Genomic DNA, 14,654 nt, shown 5'->3' with positions numbered 1-14,654 from the left:
CCTTCATGGGTTCTGCTGATACCTCCTCAGGGAGGCCCCTTGCCCGGCCCATGCCCAGGGGGCAGGGCCACGGTCTGCGAGGGACTCCTTCAAGGACTCCCTTGTTCTGCATCTCCCGGGGGCTCTGGGGCCTCCAACCCCGGTGTCAGCTGCTGGCCCCCAGTCCTGCCAGCTCATCCTGGCCACTGCCCAGACCTCTGACCCCTGGCTGGGGCACTGCCCAGAAACAGCTGCCGCATGTGACTCTGCCCTGGCAGGCTGACGAGCCCAGGCCCCCGGCCTGGCCAGAGGGTGTGCTCCATCCCAGAAGGGTCCACGGGCTGCCACACAGCAGGGCCAGCTGGACCCCTGGACAGAGCGGATGCCAGGCAGGGAGAAGAAAGCAAGAAGTCAGACAACTGGGTCCAAGGAAGCAGAGGGTGGGCACCCAGGGATAAAGGGAAAAAAAGCCTGTAAAATTCACCTCCCCTCCAGGAGGTGATTCTGCGGAATGAGGGCGAGGGGAACAGAGTTCAGCACTTAGGAAGGAACGGGGTCCGTGTCTGCCAGCACCTGCGCCAATGTTTGCGTATGTTTTCCTTGTTATGACAGGGCGCCGATCCTTCTGGAAGGCACTTGGCTACCTGTGATAATAAGCCTGCACTCCATCCCCAGCGCCACTCCAGCCTCACGAGGTGGACAGCGTGCCTCTTGTTTTACAGAGCAGGACGCTGAGACCCACTGAGGCAGGGGAGCTGCTGAGGCTACTCAGTTGGGGGAGCAGAGCCAGTCTGCTGACCACCAAGGCCTCCCCAGCCCCCCCACCGCCTCCTACTTGGAGGTCTTCACTCCCCAGGACTCCCCTTTTCTGCCTCAGGATCCCAGAGCTGGGAGCCCACTGGGTCCCGGGAGGGCCTTGAGCAGCTGGGATATCAGCACACCGTCTTCTCTCCACAGACAATGCCCTCAAGGGCACTTCCTGGCTGGAGCAGCCGCCCCCCAGGGCGGACGGCAGGCCACCAGAGCCCAACTCTGCTGAGCATGATGAGGCTGGGCCTGTGGCCTCGGAGGGAGTGGACTTGGCCCGGGGCAGCCCCACCTCGGACCCCACTCCCACCCTCACCCCCACTCCCACCACCCGTCCCTTGCCCACCGAGCCACCTTCCCATGCAGACGTCCCCAGCCAAGGTGAGTGAGCCTCACAGAGGCAGCCAACTACAGCCCTGGCCAAATCCGGCTTGCAGCCTGGCAGGTTGGTTATTTGTGGGTTTTTTTTTTGTTTGTTTGTTTTTCCAGCACAGCCCTCAAGCTAAAAATGGTTCTTATATTTTTAAAGGGTTGTGAGAGAGAGAGAGAGAGAGAGAGAGAGAGAGAGAGAGAGAGAGAGAGGAATATGGGTCGGGAGTTGCATGGTCTGCAAAATCTAAAGTGCTTCCTACCCGATCCCTCACAGAAAACCTTTGACCACATTTAGAGTGAAATAGGCAGTAGTTTCAACAAATTCTTCTTCAAACGCTCCCTAGAACGCCTTCATCAAATCCAGCACCTCTTTTCATTTCTTAATTTCCCCTGTCCACTCTCTGGCCCGATTTTGATCTTGGGCTTGTCTTTGGGTAGAGATGTTTCTTATTATGTCAGGGCGCCGATCCTTCTGGAAGGCACTTGGCTACCTGTGATAATAAGCCTGCACTCCATCCCCAGCGCCACGCCACTTCCAGGAATCTTTCCTGAAGTTTCCACCAGAGAGGTTACCACAGCTGCAGCTGATCTGGTCTCCTCACAGCTTATTTCTAAAGTCAGAAAATTGGAAAAAAACCGTCTCGTCGGTAAAAGGCCACTTAATGATGTGAGAAAATGCTCAGTGGAGGCGAACACAGGATACATAAAAATGTGTTCAGAAGGGGTTTTTTTCAGTACGCCTGCGTGATTGTACATGCAAAGAAAGAAAAGGAAGGAAATACAACCGGCTCAAACATTTCTTTGGACAACGGGATTTTGAATGATTTTTGCTTTCTGCATTCTCCTTCCTTCTGAAGGCTGCGTGTTTTCTGCCTGATCAGGATGGTTTTTAACGTGCCGGGTGGGGGGTGCAAGCAAACACCGGGAGGGATTTCAGTCAGACCCAGATAGCGCTCCCGGCACTGGTCTGGCTCGCGGCCTTGCTCGTGTACCCGAAGCTGCACCCCTCACTCCTGCAGGCAGAGAGGCCAGCTGTGAGGGCACCCTGAGGGCCGTGGACCCCCCGGTGAGGCACCACAGCTACGGGCGCCACGAGGGAGCCTGGATGAAGGACCCTACCGCACGGGACGACAGGATCTACGTCACCAACTACTATTATGGAAACAGCCTGGTGGAGTTCCGAAACCTGGAGAACTTCAAGCAAGGTCAGGGACCCCAGAAATGGGGTGGGGGCAGGGCGAGGATAGCCAGGGAAGGGTCCACCATGGAGACATGGTCCTCCTTTGCCCTGTGGTTTCCCGTGGTCCGGATTTCCTCATCTGGCCTAGCTCTGAATGTTCAGCCATCCCAAGGAGGGGGATCTGGGGGTGTCCCCTGTGTGGTGGCCTGGACTTTGTCAGGGGCAAACAAGAGGGGTGCCCTCATGGGTGTAACTCAGCGTCAGGGGAACAACACTTAGAGTTTCCACTTGTTGAGTTCTGATTCCCTGCTAATCACCCTGTGCATATCAGCTTATGGCATCTTCCTAACTCTGGAGGTGGGGGTTATCACCCTGTTTGCCAGGTGAGCAGGGCCCCAGGCCTTAGGAGGAGCTGCAGGTCTGGGCAGGGGCCAGCATGGGACTATTAGAATAGGGAAGGGCAGAAATTTTGTTATCTGATCTGGGGCATGATGGGGGGATGGGGTCACTTAGCTATGACCTTCCTCTAAAATTGTACAGTGTGATATGGAGGCAAAGACTTAAAGAGGCAGTTGCTGTACAGTATTACAGAGAGAGTTGAGGGTGCTGTGGTAACCCAGCCTGGAGATCAGGGAAGACTTCCCAGAGGAAGTGATGCCGAGCTAAGCCTGAAGGCAGAGCAGGGAGTAGGTCCTGCAGAAGGAAGAGGGAAAGGTGTCCCAGAGAGAAGGCCCTGCACACAGAGGCCGGGCAACGAGGAAGCATGGCAGCACAGAAGGGAGCTGGTGGACTATAATGAGTGGGCTGGGGAGCCACGCCAAACTGTCTGGACTTATCATGAAAGCTGTGGAGTCAGAGGCGTGACCTGGAACAGCCAGAGTCCTTCCTCCTTCCTATCAAAATTGACCTGGCCCCTGTTCCCTGCAGCTCAGCAAGGAACCCAGTGACAGCTGCTGAGGCAGAGGGTTACAGGTGCCAGAGGAGAGGCCCCTCACTCAAGCATGGAGAGATCAGGGAAGGCTTCCTGGGGGAGATTAACTCGGTTAAGGGCTCGAACAGATAAGGAGGCCTAGCCCCAGGTAGATGAGGTGGGGGACAGTGGCCCAGACAGAAGGAACAGCACAGGCAAAGACCCCAAGAGGAAGCGTGGGCCAGAGGAGGCTTTGCCTAGACCCTGGCTGTGCCATTCTGTCAGTGGGTGACCCCGAACCTTCGGAGCCTGTTTTCTCCTCGCAGGAGGGCCGCTAATAGCACCTCCTCCTCCAATGATAGAACCAGGGGCCCAGCTCCAGGCCCAGACACCCTCAGTATCCACAGTTCACTGGGCAGCTCAAGGGCCTGGGCCAGACTGAGGGCTCCGCGGCCGTCACCCCCTCCCGGCTGCGATGTAACCCCCCGCCCCCCCCCCGCGTAGGTCGCTGGAGTAACATGTACAAGCTGCCCTACAACTGGATCGGCACGGGCCACGTGGTGTACCAGGGCGCCTTCTACTACAACCGCGCCTTCACCAAGAACATCATCAAGTACGACCTGCGGCAGCGCTTCGTGGCCTCCTGGGCGCTGCTGCCCGACGTGGTGTACGAGGACACCACGCCCTGGAAGTGGCGCGGCCACTCGGACATCGACTTCGCCGTGGACGAGAGCGGCCTGTGGGTCATCTACCCCGCCGCCGACGACCGCGACGCCGCGCAGGCCGAGGTGATCGTGCTGAGCCGCCTGGACCCCGGCGACCTGTCGGTGCAGCGGGAGACCACGTGGAGGACGCGGCTGCGCCGCAGCTCCTACGGCAACTGCTTCCTGGTGTGCGGCATCCTGTACGCCGTGGACACCTACAGCCAGCGCGAGGGCCAGGTGACCTACGCCTTCGACACGCACACGGGCACCGACGCGCGCCCGCAGCTGCCCTTCGTCAACGCGCACGCCTACACCACGCAGGTGGACTACAACCCCCGCGAGCGCGTGCTGTACGCCTGGGACAACGGCCACCAGCTCACCTACGCGCTCCACTTCGTGGTCTGAGCCGGGCCCCGGCCCCCAGGAGAGGCGTGCGGGGCAGGGGCTCGCCACGGCGGGAAGCGGTGAGACCCAGGCGTGGGTCTCCTGCTAGGCGCGTGGCTTGGCCGGGCAGACTACCCAGCAGCCAGTGGAATATTCATCCCTTCCACCTGCAGAGAACTGTGCCCAGCACCTGCACTAACCCGCTTCCCCCTCCCGAGGCCATCCTGCGAGGGGAGAGCGCTAAATTTCATGGAGGAGGACACCGAGGCACGGAGACAACTGTCTCTTGCCGAAGTGGCCCCCGTTTGGATCATGCAGGCCATGTTCTCATCACAGCCCCGCTTGACAGATGGGGAGAGTCGACCTTGCGCTCCCCTCCCTCCAGGCCTTCCCTCTCCCCTTGTGGCTCATCCATTAGGGTTGAGGCCTGTGCGCCACCCCAGGCCCTGGTGCTGCGTGAGCTGTTGGTGGCCCTGGACTTTGGGCCCCTGGGCTAATGGCTCTGCTCTTTGCCTTTGGCCAGTCTCCCACCCACACCCCACCCGCTGTCCAACCGCATTCCAAACATCCACGGTCACCCAGCCACTGAGCAGAAACCACACCCTAAGAAAATACACCAGCCCCTGTTCCAAGGTTTCCCTCCCTCTGTACTCATTTTATTTTCTTACTCTTCACCAGTGCCGTCATTTGTTTCTGCAGCAGCAGCTGAGAAGGCTGCAGGCAGCTGCCTGCTGGGGTAGGGAGCTAGGCCAGGCCCCAAGGCACCCTCTCCACCCAGAAGTGCTGGCTTTGGCCACCTGTCCAGGCTCAGGTCCATCCCTCCCAGAGCCCTTGGGTTTGGGGCCCATCTTGTCCTTTCTTTCTGGGCCTTTGACCCCCCGACCTACAACCTTCATGTACTCAGGGATACCTCTAGCACTGCCATGAGCAAGACCCAAGCCCAAAGCCAGGCTGGTACCAGGACAAAACATGCTTCCTTTGTCAGCGCTGACCGGGTCATTTAATGGGTGGCCCAGCAGCCTGGGGGCTGGGACAGCAGAGAAATATGAGCAGCTGGGTCCAAGGGACGCCTCCAACCTCTGGTTGCAGGGAAAAGCCAAAGGGTGCAAGCTAGGAGGGAAGGAAAGGCTCTGGAGATGCCAGGGCCAGCGTCGCCCTCACCAGGCTGGGGGCTGAGGGTACACAAGTGGCCAGGCCTGGTGCTGCAGCTGGCTCAGGGGTCTCAGACCCAGGGGCCCAGGAAACAAGCACCTTCGAGCTGCCCTGATCTGCTTTGGACAATACTTTTAGAAAAGAAGTATTTTAAGGAAAGAAGTTCTCCAGTCCACTCCCTGTTTCACCAAAGGTTTAGAAGGTGGCTCAGGGTCAGCTGAGAACAGGACACAGCCAATCTCCTTCTAGAAGGGCCTTGTCTGTATCTGACTGGAAAGCGCTCGACTCCCCAGCACCCAAACCATCTCAACACCCTTGAAGGGTATCTACTTCTGATCCCCATACAACTCCGACCTTCATTCTGCCCCCTGCCAGCTCTGGGGTATTTATATATTTGAACACGCGATGCTAGGCTAGGAAGTTCAGCTGCCCACCCAAGAGTATAAGGAAATGCACTTTGTGCCGGATGTATTTCTTGCAGGCATTGTCAGGTGAAATGTTTGGTTTAAGCTGTAACTCACCCGTGAAATAAAGGGGAATGATGACACCCAGCCAAGCAGGGCCTGACTCATAGCGATGGCCATCCAGCCTCTCCCACCCATGGGCTCCGCTGACACTCCTCAGGGGGCTGCACGGCCCGGCGTTGCCCTGGGCCCTGGGTGTGGGGGTTACAAGGCTGTGCCTGTCATGATATCACAACCCAACCATGTGACACGTGTTCAGGCCCCACTTTCTTCGTGAAATTGAAAAAGGAAAAGTAAGAGACTATTTTGAAAAACTAAATAACAAACACAAGTGTTATCGGAGGAAGGATGCTGGCTCCAGCCCTCAAACATTCCCCAGGCCCCTTCTGTTTTCAATACAAGGGTTATGGAGTGGGATGGTGTTTTTTTCCCTCATTTTCCAGATGGTGGAGGTGGGGCCCAGAGAAGTTAAGTCATTTTCACGTAGGCAGTTGGGTGGAGAGCCAGGCTGCAAAGCCAGGTAACATCAACACCCTCACTGGCTGAGCATCGGCAGAGGGCAGGACGTGCCACCTGAATGCTCCCCTTGCATCTCCACAATGGAAAGCAGAGACTCTAAATATGCCCATTTCACAGATGAGGAAACTGAGGTAAAGGGACTTACCCAGGTGATGCGGCACTTTCTTCTCTGGTCAAGTCAGAATTTCCGGCTTGGTCAGTTTTGTTCTTCGCCAACTGCGCGTCGCCCTAGTGGCAGTCCCAGAAACTGTAACCGTCGCTTTTACCCAGGGTGTCCAGGCCACGTGGGACACTTGAGGAGGTTGGAATTAGCTGGTTAAAGAGCCTTGAATGCCAAGCCAAGGAGTGACTGCCTCCAATCACATTTGGAATGAAGGTGAATATACCTTAACAGAGAAAGGAAAATTCTCAATCAAGTTTTGTTCTGCCAGGGATAGGAGGCTGTTGGGGCTTTGTTGTGGGGAAGTGGAGCCTGCAACAGGTTTCCCAAGGAAACCTGACCCCCATCGACTTCTTTTGACCCACCTTGGACCTTACTGCATTTCGCAACAGGTACTTCAAACAAGGACAGGCCTGGACTGGGGAGGGCTGGCGCCTCTAGCCAACCACAGCGTGGAAGCCAGAGGACGTTGTCTCTGGTGTTTCTGAATGTGGCACATCAGGAGACTTTGGCTGTAGCCTTTGCCTCCTCTCTAGAGATTCCATGCCTTAATGTCTAATCTGTTCTGTCTGGGGAGGAAATAACAGGGACCCTGCCTAGGGGGCTACACCTAAGGTGAGTCCATAAGGTTTTACTAGGCATGATTTGAGGGCCCTGAGGGTGCAGGTGTTCCAAAGCACCCTCCCCGGGGACAGTCCCGGAACCACTTAGTGACAAAAGGACGCAACACTGGATGGGGGTTAGGGAGTCCTGGGTTGGCTCCACCTCTTACTTGCAAGCTTGGGCAAGTCCTTTCGCCCAGGCAGCACCCTCCTAGAGCTAGAAGGCACCTTTACATACATTATCGCTAATTCATCCAGGGACCACCAAGGACTGCATTACTTTTCCCCCTTACAGGTAATGAACCTCAGGTTCAGAGGTAAAGCAACCTGCTCAGGGTTATAGATCTAACAAGTAGTAGAGTCATAATTTGAACCAGGTCAGTTTATACAAAGCTCCAAACTAACCGTTGTAACAAATTGTATTGACTTTTGTTGCTTTGGCTACTAGGGAGCTCAAAGTCACTTTTGAGAGGATTTTTAACAATTGTACTGAGTCTCCTACTAGACTCTAGGTTTCTGCTTTTACCCTGATTTCTTTATTATTCTTCTGTGGTATTTTATCTGTTTTTGTAAGTTGCCACAATATCTTTTTTGCAACAAGGTGTTATATATCTAAATAAATACATAATGAAAAACTTGATTTAAAATCTTGACTCAGTGCTATGTTCTGCTTCCTCATCACAACATACATATTTAATAACTTGAAAAAATATTTAGTTTTTTAGGTCACTTGACTTTGTCTTTGTACAGTTTTGAATAATGAACCAGTTTTGAATAATGAACTAGTGTGGAATCCAACTCAGGCAGAAAGTCAGACCCTCCTGGCACAGAGAAGGGAGCTGCTCCCAAAGGGGTTCAGACACTGGCTTCACCGCTTCCCCCCTCTCCCTGGGCCAGCTGCAGAGAGAGCATCGCTGTTCACACTGGCTCCTGCATCAGAGAATATGGGGCAGAAGGACCGGTAAGAACAAAAAGAAAGATATTCCCAAGGGGAAAAAGAGAGTCTCATGGAATTGCGGGGGAGGCGCTGAGCATCTCCAAGCCCCATGTCTCCCCAGTTTCAGTGATTCACCTGGGCAGCCTCTGTAAAATTTGCAGTTACCAGCATCAGGATTTGCTATTTCATTCCTTTGACTTATTTTAAAGAGGAGCTTTTTATGCTTGTTGACAAAAGAAAAACTTAAGTTGTTAAAGGAGGAAGACTATAATAGTAAAAGGAAAGTCAGTGACCCCAAATTCAAAGTGAGTTCCCGTGGATTAGATTCCAGTGGGTACCATGCCCATGAGCCCAGCCCAGTCTCTCTTTGTGGGAAAAGGGAGATCAGCAAACATCAGGGGGCATGAAGAGTGACTCAGCAGCAAGGGGGCAGAGTCCTTGATGCCACCAGAGGGGTGGGATTGGCCCATCATCACATGGCTGCTCAGGTACCCAGCGCGCTCTCAAACCATTGATGGGTGACTTGGGTTTAAAACAAACTCTCCAAACTCACCCATGCAACCTGGCTTGCCCTTCTGGACCTGCCCCAGCTGCAGGCCAGCCTCCACAGAGCCCCCGCGAGCTGGGGGCTGTCCCTGAGGCCCCTGGGGAAGATGAGGTCCCATTCCCCACAGGACAGACTGGCAGAAGCATGGTGCCACTGTGCACTGTGGGCTGATAGGACCAGGCGCCTCTCACCTACACAGGCCTGGGGCTGACCCTCATTGCAGGCAGGCCAAACGGGAGCTGGGCTTTGGGTAACCTGAACCCCAGCCCCCCCTCAGCCCTTCACCTGCCCCAGTCCCTTCGGCTGCCCCACCTTCCCTGCCCTTGCATCAGCAGCAGGTCCCCCTGCCTGGGACACCAGCGCCTGCAGCTGTGCGAGGGTGCCTCCTCCTGGTGGCTCAGGCCTCAGCTAATGTGTCCCATCCCCAGGGAAGCTGTAGAAGCGCATGAAAGCAGATCTTGTCTCCTGCTAGGTCATCAACACCAGGGCCCCCCAACATGTGTCTGAACGACCGAGTGATCAATGGAGCCTGGCCGGGCAAGCCGGCCTGGGCTCTGAGCCGTGGCCACTAGGTGGGTTACATTCTCTCACTTATTCATGCAGCATTTTGTCAAGAACCTGCATAGGTGAGGTTCCATGCAGAAATCTCTAGAATGCAATTTCAGGTCCTTAAGTTTGGAGGACAGATGGGCTATTTCCAGGGACTCCATCCTGCAGTTGCATGAGAACAAGAAAACACATCTCGGAGGGAAAACACCTGCCTCAGAACACACCCAGGCACCGGCTGTGGGCGTCTCTGCTGCCCGCGGCCATCATGCTCCCACAGCACCCACAGAAGAAGCTCTGTGCCCCGATTCAGCGTTTCAGGCAGCTTAGCGGCTAAACAGAGGCCGCTGTTTTCAGTGGACTCAGCCGACCTGACTCACCTCTTACTCTTTCCCGGGATGTGGGCAGCAACACCTGAGAGAAAGCGAGGGACGAGGCATGTGTGGGTGTAAGCCCTGAGCGAGAGGCAGGCACATGCGGGAATTTAGAAGGGGCCATGCAGGTGCGGTGTGGAACTGGCCACTCCGAGGACCCATGGGCATCAGGCAGGTGGACCCTCCTGCGTGTCTGGCTCCTATGAGTGGGTCTCACCCTGCCCAGGAGAGCCTGCGGTGGGAGGGGAGGCCAGAAACGACTACACCTGGATGGTGCGCCTGGGCCTCGAGCAGGAAGCCCGAGCGGCTGCATGTGGCTTGCCAAGGAGCATGGGCTTCCCCAAGGTGTAAGAACCACAGAGGCCAACACCCCCCAACCTGCCCCCAAGTCAGAGAGAGACCTCTCTCTGCCTGGTAGACTCTCTGGCTTGGTTGCCCTAAAATCTTGGCTGGGCGGGAAAGGAAGACACAGGAACTGTCCACGACGCCCACAGAAGGACACATACAAGCGGGTGCTCTGCACAGGGGCTGAGGCGCGATGGCAGGTCCCTCTGAAACCTCCCAGGAGCCCCATGAAATGGGTAACTTGCTGTCCAGATGTCACAAATGAGGACAGCAGGGCTGGGCTGCTGCGTCCAGGGCTCAAGATCACACAGCTGGAGGTGGCTGCGCAGCCGCACCGCCTCTGCAAACACAGACCCGGCTCCCATCACAATCACTGCAGAGTTTAATAAGGGCCGATGCCCAGGTCATCCCAGACCAACCACTGTAGTCTCTGGGGTGGGGACTGAGATCTGGGGTGTTTGAAAGTTCTCTGGGTGATTGTACCATGTTTTGGGGTTGAGGCCCCTGCCCTCACCCTCATGATGTTCAGGAAAAGCACCCCACTCATTATGGGGTGGGTCTGCCAGCTGCCAGGGGCCACCCAGGAAAGCATCCTCCATGCTAGCTGCCCCAGAAGAGGGAGCAGAGAGAGCAGCCTTTGCCAGACTTGTCAGCCATTTCTCCCCAGTGGGGCAATGTGGAGAGGGGTGGGGTTCTGGGGCACAGAGCACAAAGCTCCCTCTGCCCCCAGGCAGTACCCAGCCATTCCCTGCCCACCCGTCTGAACTCTAGCCATATCTGGAGCCAGTCCCTCAACCCCCTACATTCCAGCAGGGACCCCACGAGGCAGGAACAGACAGGGCTTTCAGGATGCATGCCTGCCGAGGGGGTGACCTATTACCAGGAATGATTTGCCAGGAGCAGGGGGTGGCATTTCACGTGCCAAAGGTTGGCTGGTCCCGCCCTGGCCCTGGGCCGCTTGGCTGCAGGGCTCTCATTCCAACAGTGCAAGGACAGAAACTTCATTCTCTTCCACAGCAACAGGCCTCTGGCCCTCACCATCTGTTGCAGCACCCCCTCCACCATCCCCCAATGCCCCCCCCACCCAGGGGTCAGAGTTTTCCTTCTCCATGACCCAGTGCAGAGCAGATTAGATAAGGGTGATTCCAAAGCCAAGTTTCCCAGGTTTTTTAAAGCCAGGGATTTTATCAACAGGGAAAGTTACTGTTACCAAGATATTGGCCCCAACCTGTCTGGCTCTTCTGCATGATGCCCTGATAGAGGCAAATGGGCTGCAGCTGGGACAAGCTTCTTCTGGAACGAGCCAGGGCTTCTGGAGCCAGACAGCCCTGGATTTGAATCCCAGTTCTGCCACCCACCACCTGTGATCTCAGGCATCTACTTGAATTCTCTGCTCTCTGTCTCCTCATCTGTAAAATGGGGATGACAAACTTGATCTTCCAGGAATGTTGTGAGGTGAAAGGCTTAGTAAAAGGGTGCCAGAAGGGCATTGGGAAGGGAGAGGCACAATGCGTGACCATCATTTTGACCCCCAGAGCCTCAGGTTAGGGCCGATCCAAGGTGAATTATGAGCAAATACACACATATCCTCAGAACTGACGACTTTATGTGACAGAGAGTAGGGTGGGTGTGAGGGTGGACAGTGAGCGATTAGCAATGTCTGCCATGAGAATAGGAAGTGAGGGTGGTGTTAGATGTGCTACATTTTGTCATTGTCACTATAGGGCAAGGTCCAAATAAGGTCTTGCTCTGGCTTTTGCCTGGACTTGTGTGACAACCTCCACACTGATCTTTCTGCTTATCTCTTCCTACCTTCTGATCCTCCACTTCAGCTGCCAGAGTGAACTTTCTAAAATGAAAGTTCATTTCACTCCATTACCTATCACTATCCGTGGTTCATTGCTCTGAGGATCAAATCCATGCTCCTGGGGTGACATTCAAGGCCTCCACTCACCCTCCCAGTCTCATTCAAATATCCCAATTTGAGCCCCAAATATCGGGGGATTTTTTTCAAGAAGGGAGATGTTAGAAATTGAGGCAGCCTGGAAAATCAAAGTGAAACTTTGTGCCCAGTCCCACAAGATCAGTTCAAGGTCAGAGAGGCAGTCCAGAGCCCTCCTGGCATTTACCACCCACAAGTTTAACAGACCAGAGGGAGCTGGTCAACTTCCAAGGAACCCTGAAGTGCAGTTTAGCAAAGCTGGCATCCTGCTCACCCCTAAACACATTGATTTATCCTGAGTCTCGCCCCCAAGAGAGAATTTCCCCTGCTCACTCTCTCCTGATAACCTGCCCAAGACAAATCTCTTGCTCAGCAAGCACTGGATGGTGGCTTCCAGGCTCTGTTTTGTAAAAAGTTTTCTTGTCTGGGCCTCCCTAGTGGCACAAGGGGTTATATAAGTCTCAGCACTATGAATCTATCTGCAGCCACTGCAGCATGAGTTTGATGCCCCCAGGGCACAGCAAACCTCTCCTGCCTTGCCTGCTGCTCCCCTCAGGAGTGTGTCTCAGTGTATCTGCCTATTCTGCTCCCCACGCTGTCTCTGGTCAGACACCCCCACCCCACACCTCTGGCCTGCACCCCAGCCCTTGTATGCATAAATAAATAAAATAAATCTTAAAAAAAATAAATAAAAAATAAAGTTTTCTTGTCCAGGATCCGAGTAGGCATGAGGGTCCCCAACCCACCAGCATCCTCCGTGTTGGCTGCCCCATTCAGTCATTCAATTGCACAAACTCCAGCCTTGCCCAGGCGGGGGGATGAGCACTGGGGGCACAGGGCTGGCACAATGCAAGCGCTCAGTGCACTTGGTCGATGAACAGATGAGAAGAATTGCTGATCGGGAATCTCAGCCTGCATCTCGTAATGAAGGTTAATATATCTGGACTCTGCCCTGACATCTTGTTTGTTTTTCGTTTACCTCTTACTTGTGAATGGGGGAGAAAGAGGAGCCCCTTTTACTTGCCAGTTCCTGGGTGGGGGCCTAGTAATGCTCAGCAAACATTTGTGGAATGTTAACTGAATGCTTCACTGGTGACTTTCCCTTGTACCTGGATAGATAGACCCAGGGTCTTGACCTTACTGTGATTATATGATAACTATCTCAGAAGTTACCGTGAAGTTGAATAACTGTGAAAAGTCTTAGCACAGGGCTTGGATGTTGTAATCACTGGATAATTGTGCCTGTTATTGTTGGAGGGTGACCATGAAGCAGGCACAGTGCTACATTCTTTTATTTAATCTTCATGATAATCCCATTTTACAGATGGGAAAACCTGAGGCTTGGAGGAATAATTTATTTTTACAAGTGTGCACATCTGCATCCAGAGCTGACCAAAACCCCTCTCCACTCAGCACATGTCCTGTCTCTACCTAGTCAAAGAAACCCACAAGCAGGTAATCCCAGGAATTCTGAAGCGTTTGCTGATAAGGGCAAAGGTTGCTTAGCTGGCCCCAACTCCTGTCAGCTCCCTGGAAACCCACAGCCCGAATAGAGGCTAATCCAGAAGCCAGGCCCAGAAGAAGGAAAGGAAATTCTCCTTTCATGGCTTGGAAATCTGCCACCTTGGGGCTTCCCTGGTGGCACAGGTGTTAAAGTCTCAGTGCTAGCAAGCCATTGCCAGCCACTGCCTGCATGAGTTCAATCCCCGGCCAGGGAGATACCCACATGATGCTCCTGTCTCCCCTGCTGCTCCCCTCAGCAGTGTATTTCAGTAGATCCACCTGTTCTGCTCCCCACTTCGTCTCTGGTGAATCCTCTCACCCCATGCATCTCTGGCATACACCCCAGCTCTTGTATGCATAAATAACTAAAATAAAAAAAAAAAAAGAAATCTGCCACCATATTATGTGCTCCCCATCAAAGGATCCAAATTTAAAGTGGTTTGGTCAAATTTGGAGAAGCAAACATTCTCGTGCTCTACTGGTGGGAGCTTAAACAATGAGTCAAGACTTCAGCGGCCTGGCCCTCTCCACAGGGATTTCTCAATGTCAGACTACTGACACTGGAAGCTAGATTGTTCTCTGTGGGGGGTCTGTGCTGTGCATTGTAGGATATTTAGCAACCTCTCTGGCCCCTGCCCACTAGATGTACTAATACCCCACCCAGCTATGACGACCAAAAACATCTCCAGACATTGCCACATTTCCCAGTGGGGGGGGAGGCTGCCAGTTGAGAACCACCACTGCTGAAAGGTATCGTGCTAATTTATCTCACAAAATCCTATGAGATGGATACTTTGATTGACCCCATTTTACAGATAAGGAAGTGGAGGCACAGACCAGTTAAACTCCAAACGCGGAGAAGCAAGTGGGAAGGAATTAAAGCCGAAGGCACCCAGAGGCCGCCATGCTTCATGGGAGCAGACAGCCTTCCTGACCTGAACTCTCCAGAGAGAAATTGGGCAGAACAGAAAAATAAACAAATAAACACGCAAACCACTTGGCCCGTGGTCCCGGGTCTGGACTTCAAGGAAATGCGCGCCAAGCTTGTGTGTATCATTCACACTCACAGCAGAGTCTGTCCGGAGGGCACAAATCTGCCCCTCCACCCCCCGCCCCCAACGATCGAGAGAGCCCTGGGCTTGAGCCCAGTTTCCTTCTATGATCACGTCATTTATTTTGCAGACATTTAAAAGGGCCCCGCACACCTGTATTGACACAGAACGATAG

At 54.3% G+C, this 14,654-nt stretch overlaps 2 protein-coding genes across 9 annotated transcripts in view; one reads left to right on the top strand and one right to left on the bottom strand.

Annotated features, from left to right (window-relative positions):
* Window positions 1–7,864, top strand: part of OLFML2A (olfactomedin like 2A) — a 28,952-nt gene extending 21,088 nt beyond the window's left edge. For both annotated transcript variants that reach the window (XM_037492345.2, XM_054689668.1), the window contains exons 6-8: window positions 937–1,167; window positions 2,178–2,363; window positions 3,753–7,864. In XM_037492345.2, coding sequence (XP_037348242.1) covers window positions 937–1,167; window positions 2,178–2,363; window positions 3,753–4,357 — 1,022 coding nt within the window. In that variant the 3' untranslated portion in view covers window positions 4,358–7,864. The remainder of the gene's footprint in view (window positions 1–936; window positions 1,168–2,177; window positions 2,364–3,752) is intronic.
* NR6A1 (nuclear receptor subfamily 6 group A member 1) overlaps window positions 1–14,654 on the bottom strand; it is a 254,728-nt gene that overhangs the window by 191,447 nt on the left and 48,627 nt on the right. The window lies entirely within an intron of this gene.

The sequence above is a fragment of the Talpa occidentalis genome, unplaced genomic scaffold, assembly GCF_014898055.3.
Source record: "Talpa occidentalis isolate TD23 unplaced genomic scaffold, MPIMG_talOcc4v2.1 talOcc4.7, whole genome shotgun sequence".
Taxonomy (NCBI): domain Eukaryota; kingdom Metazoa; phylum Chordata; class Mammalia; order Eulipotyphla; family Talpidae; genus Talpa; species Talpa occidentalis.
Note: the sequence above shows the minus strand (reverse complement) of the source record. Positions and strands in the feature narration are given on the sequence as shown.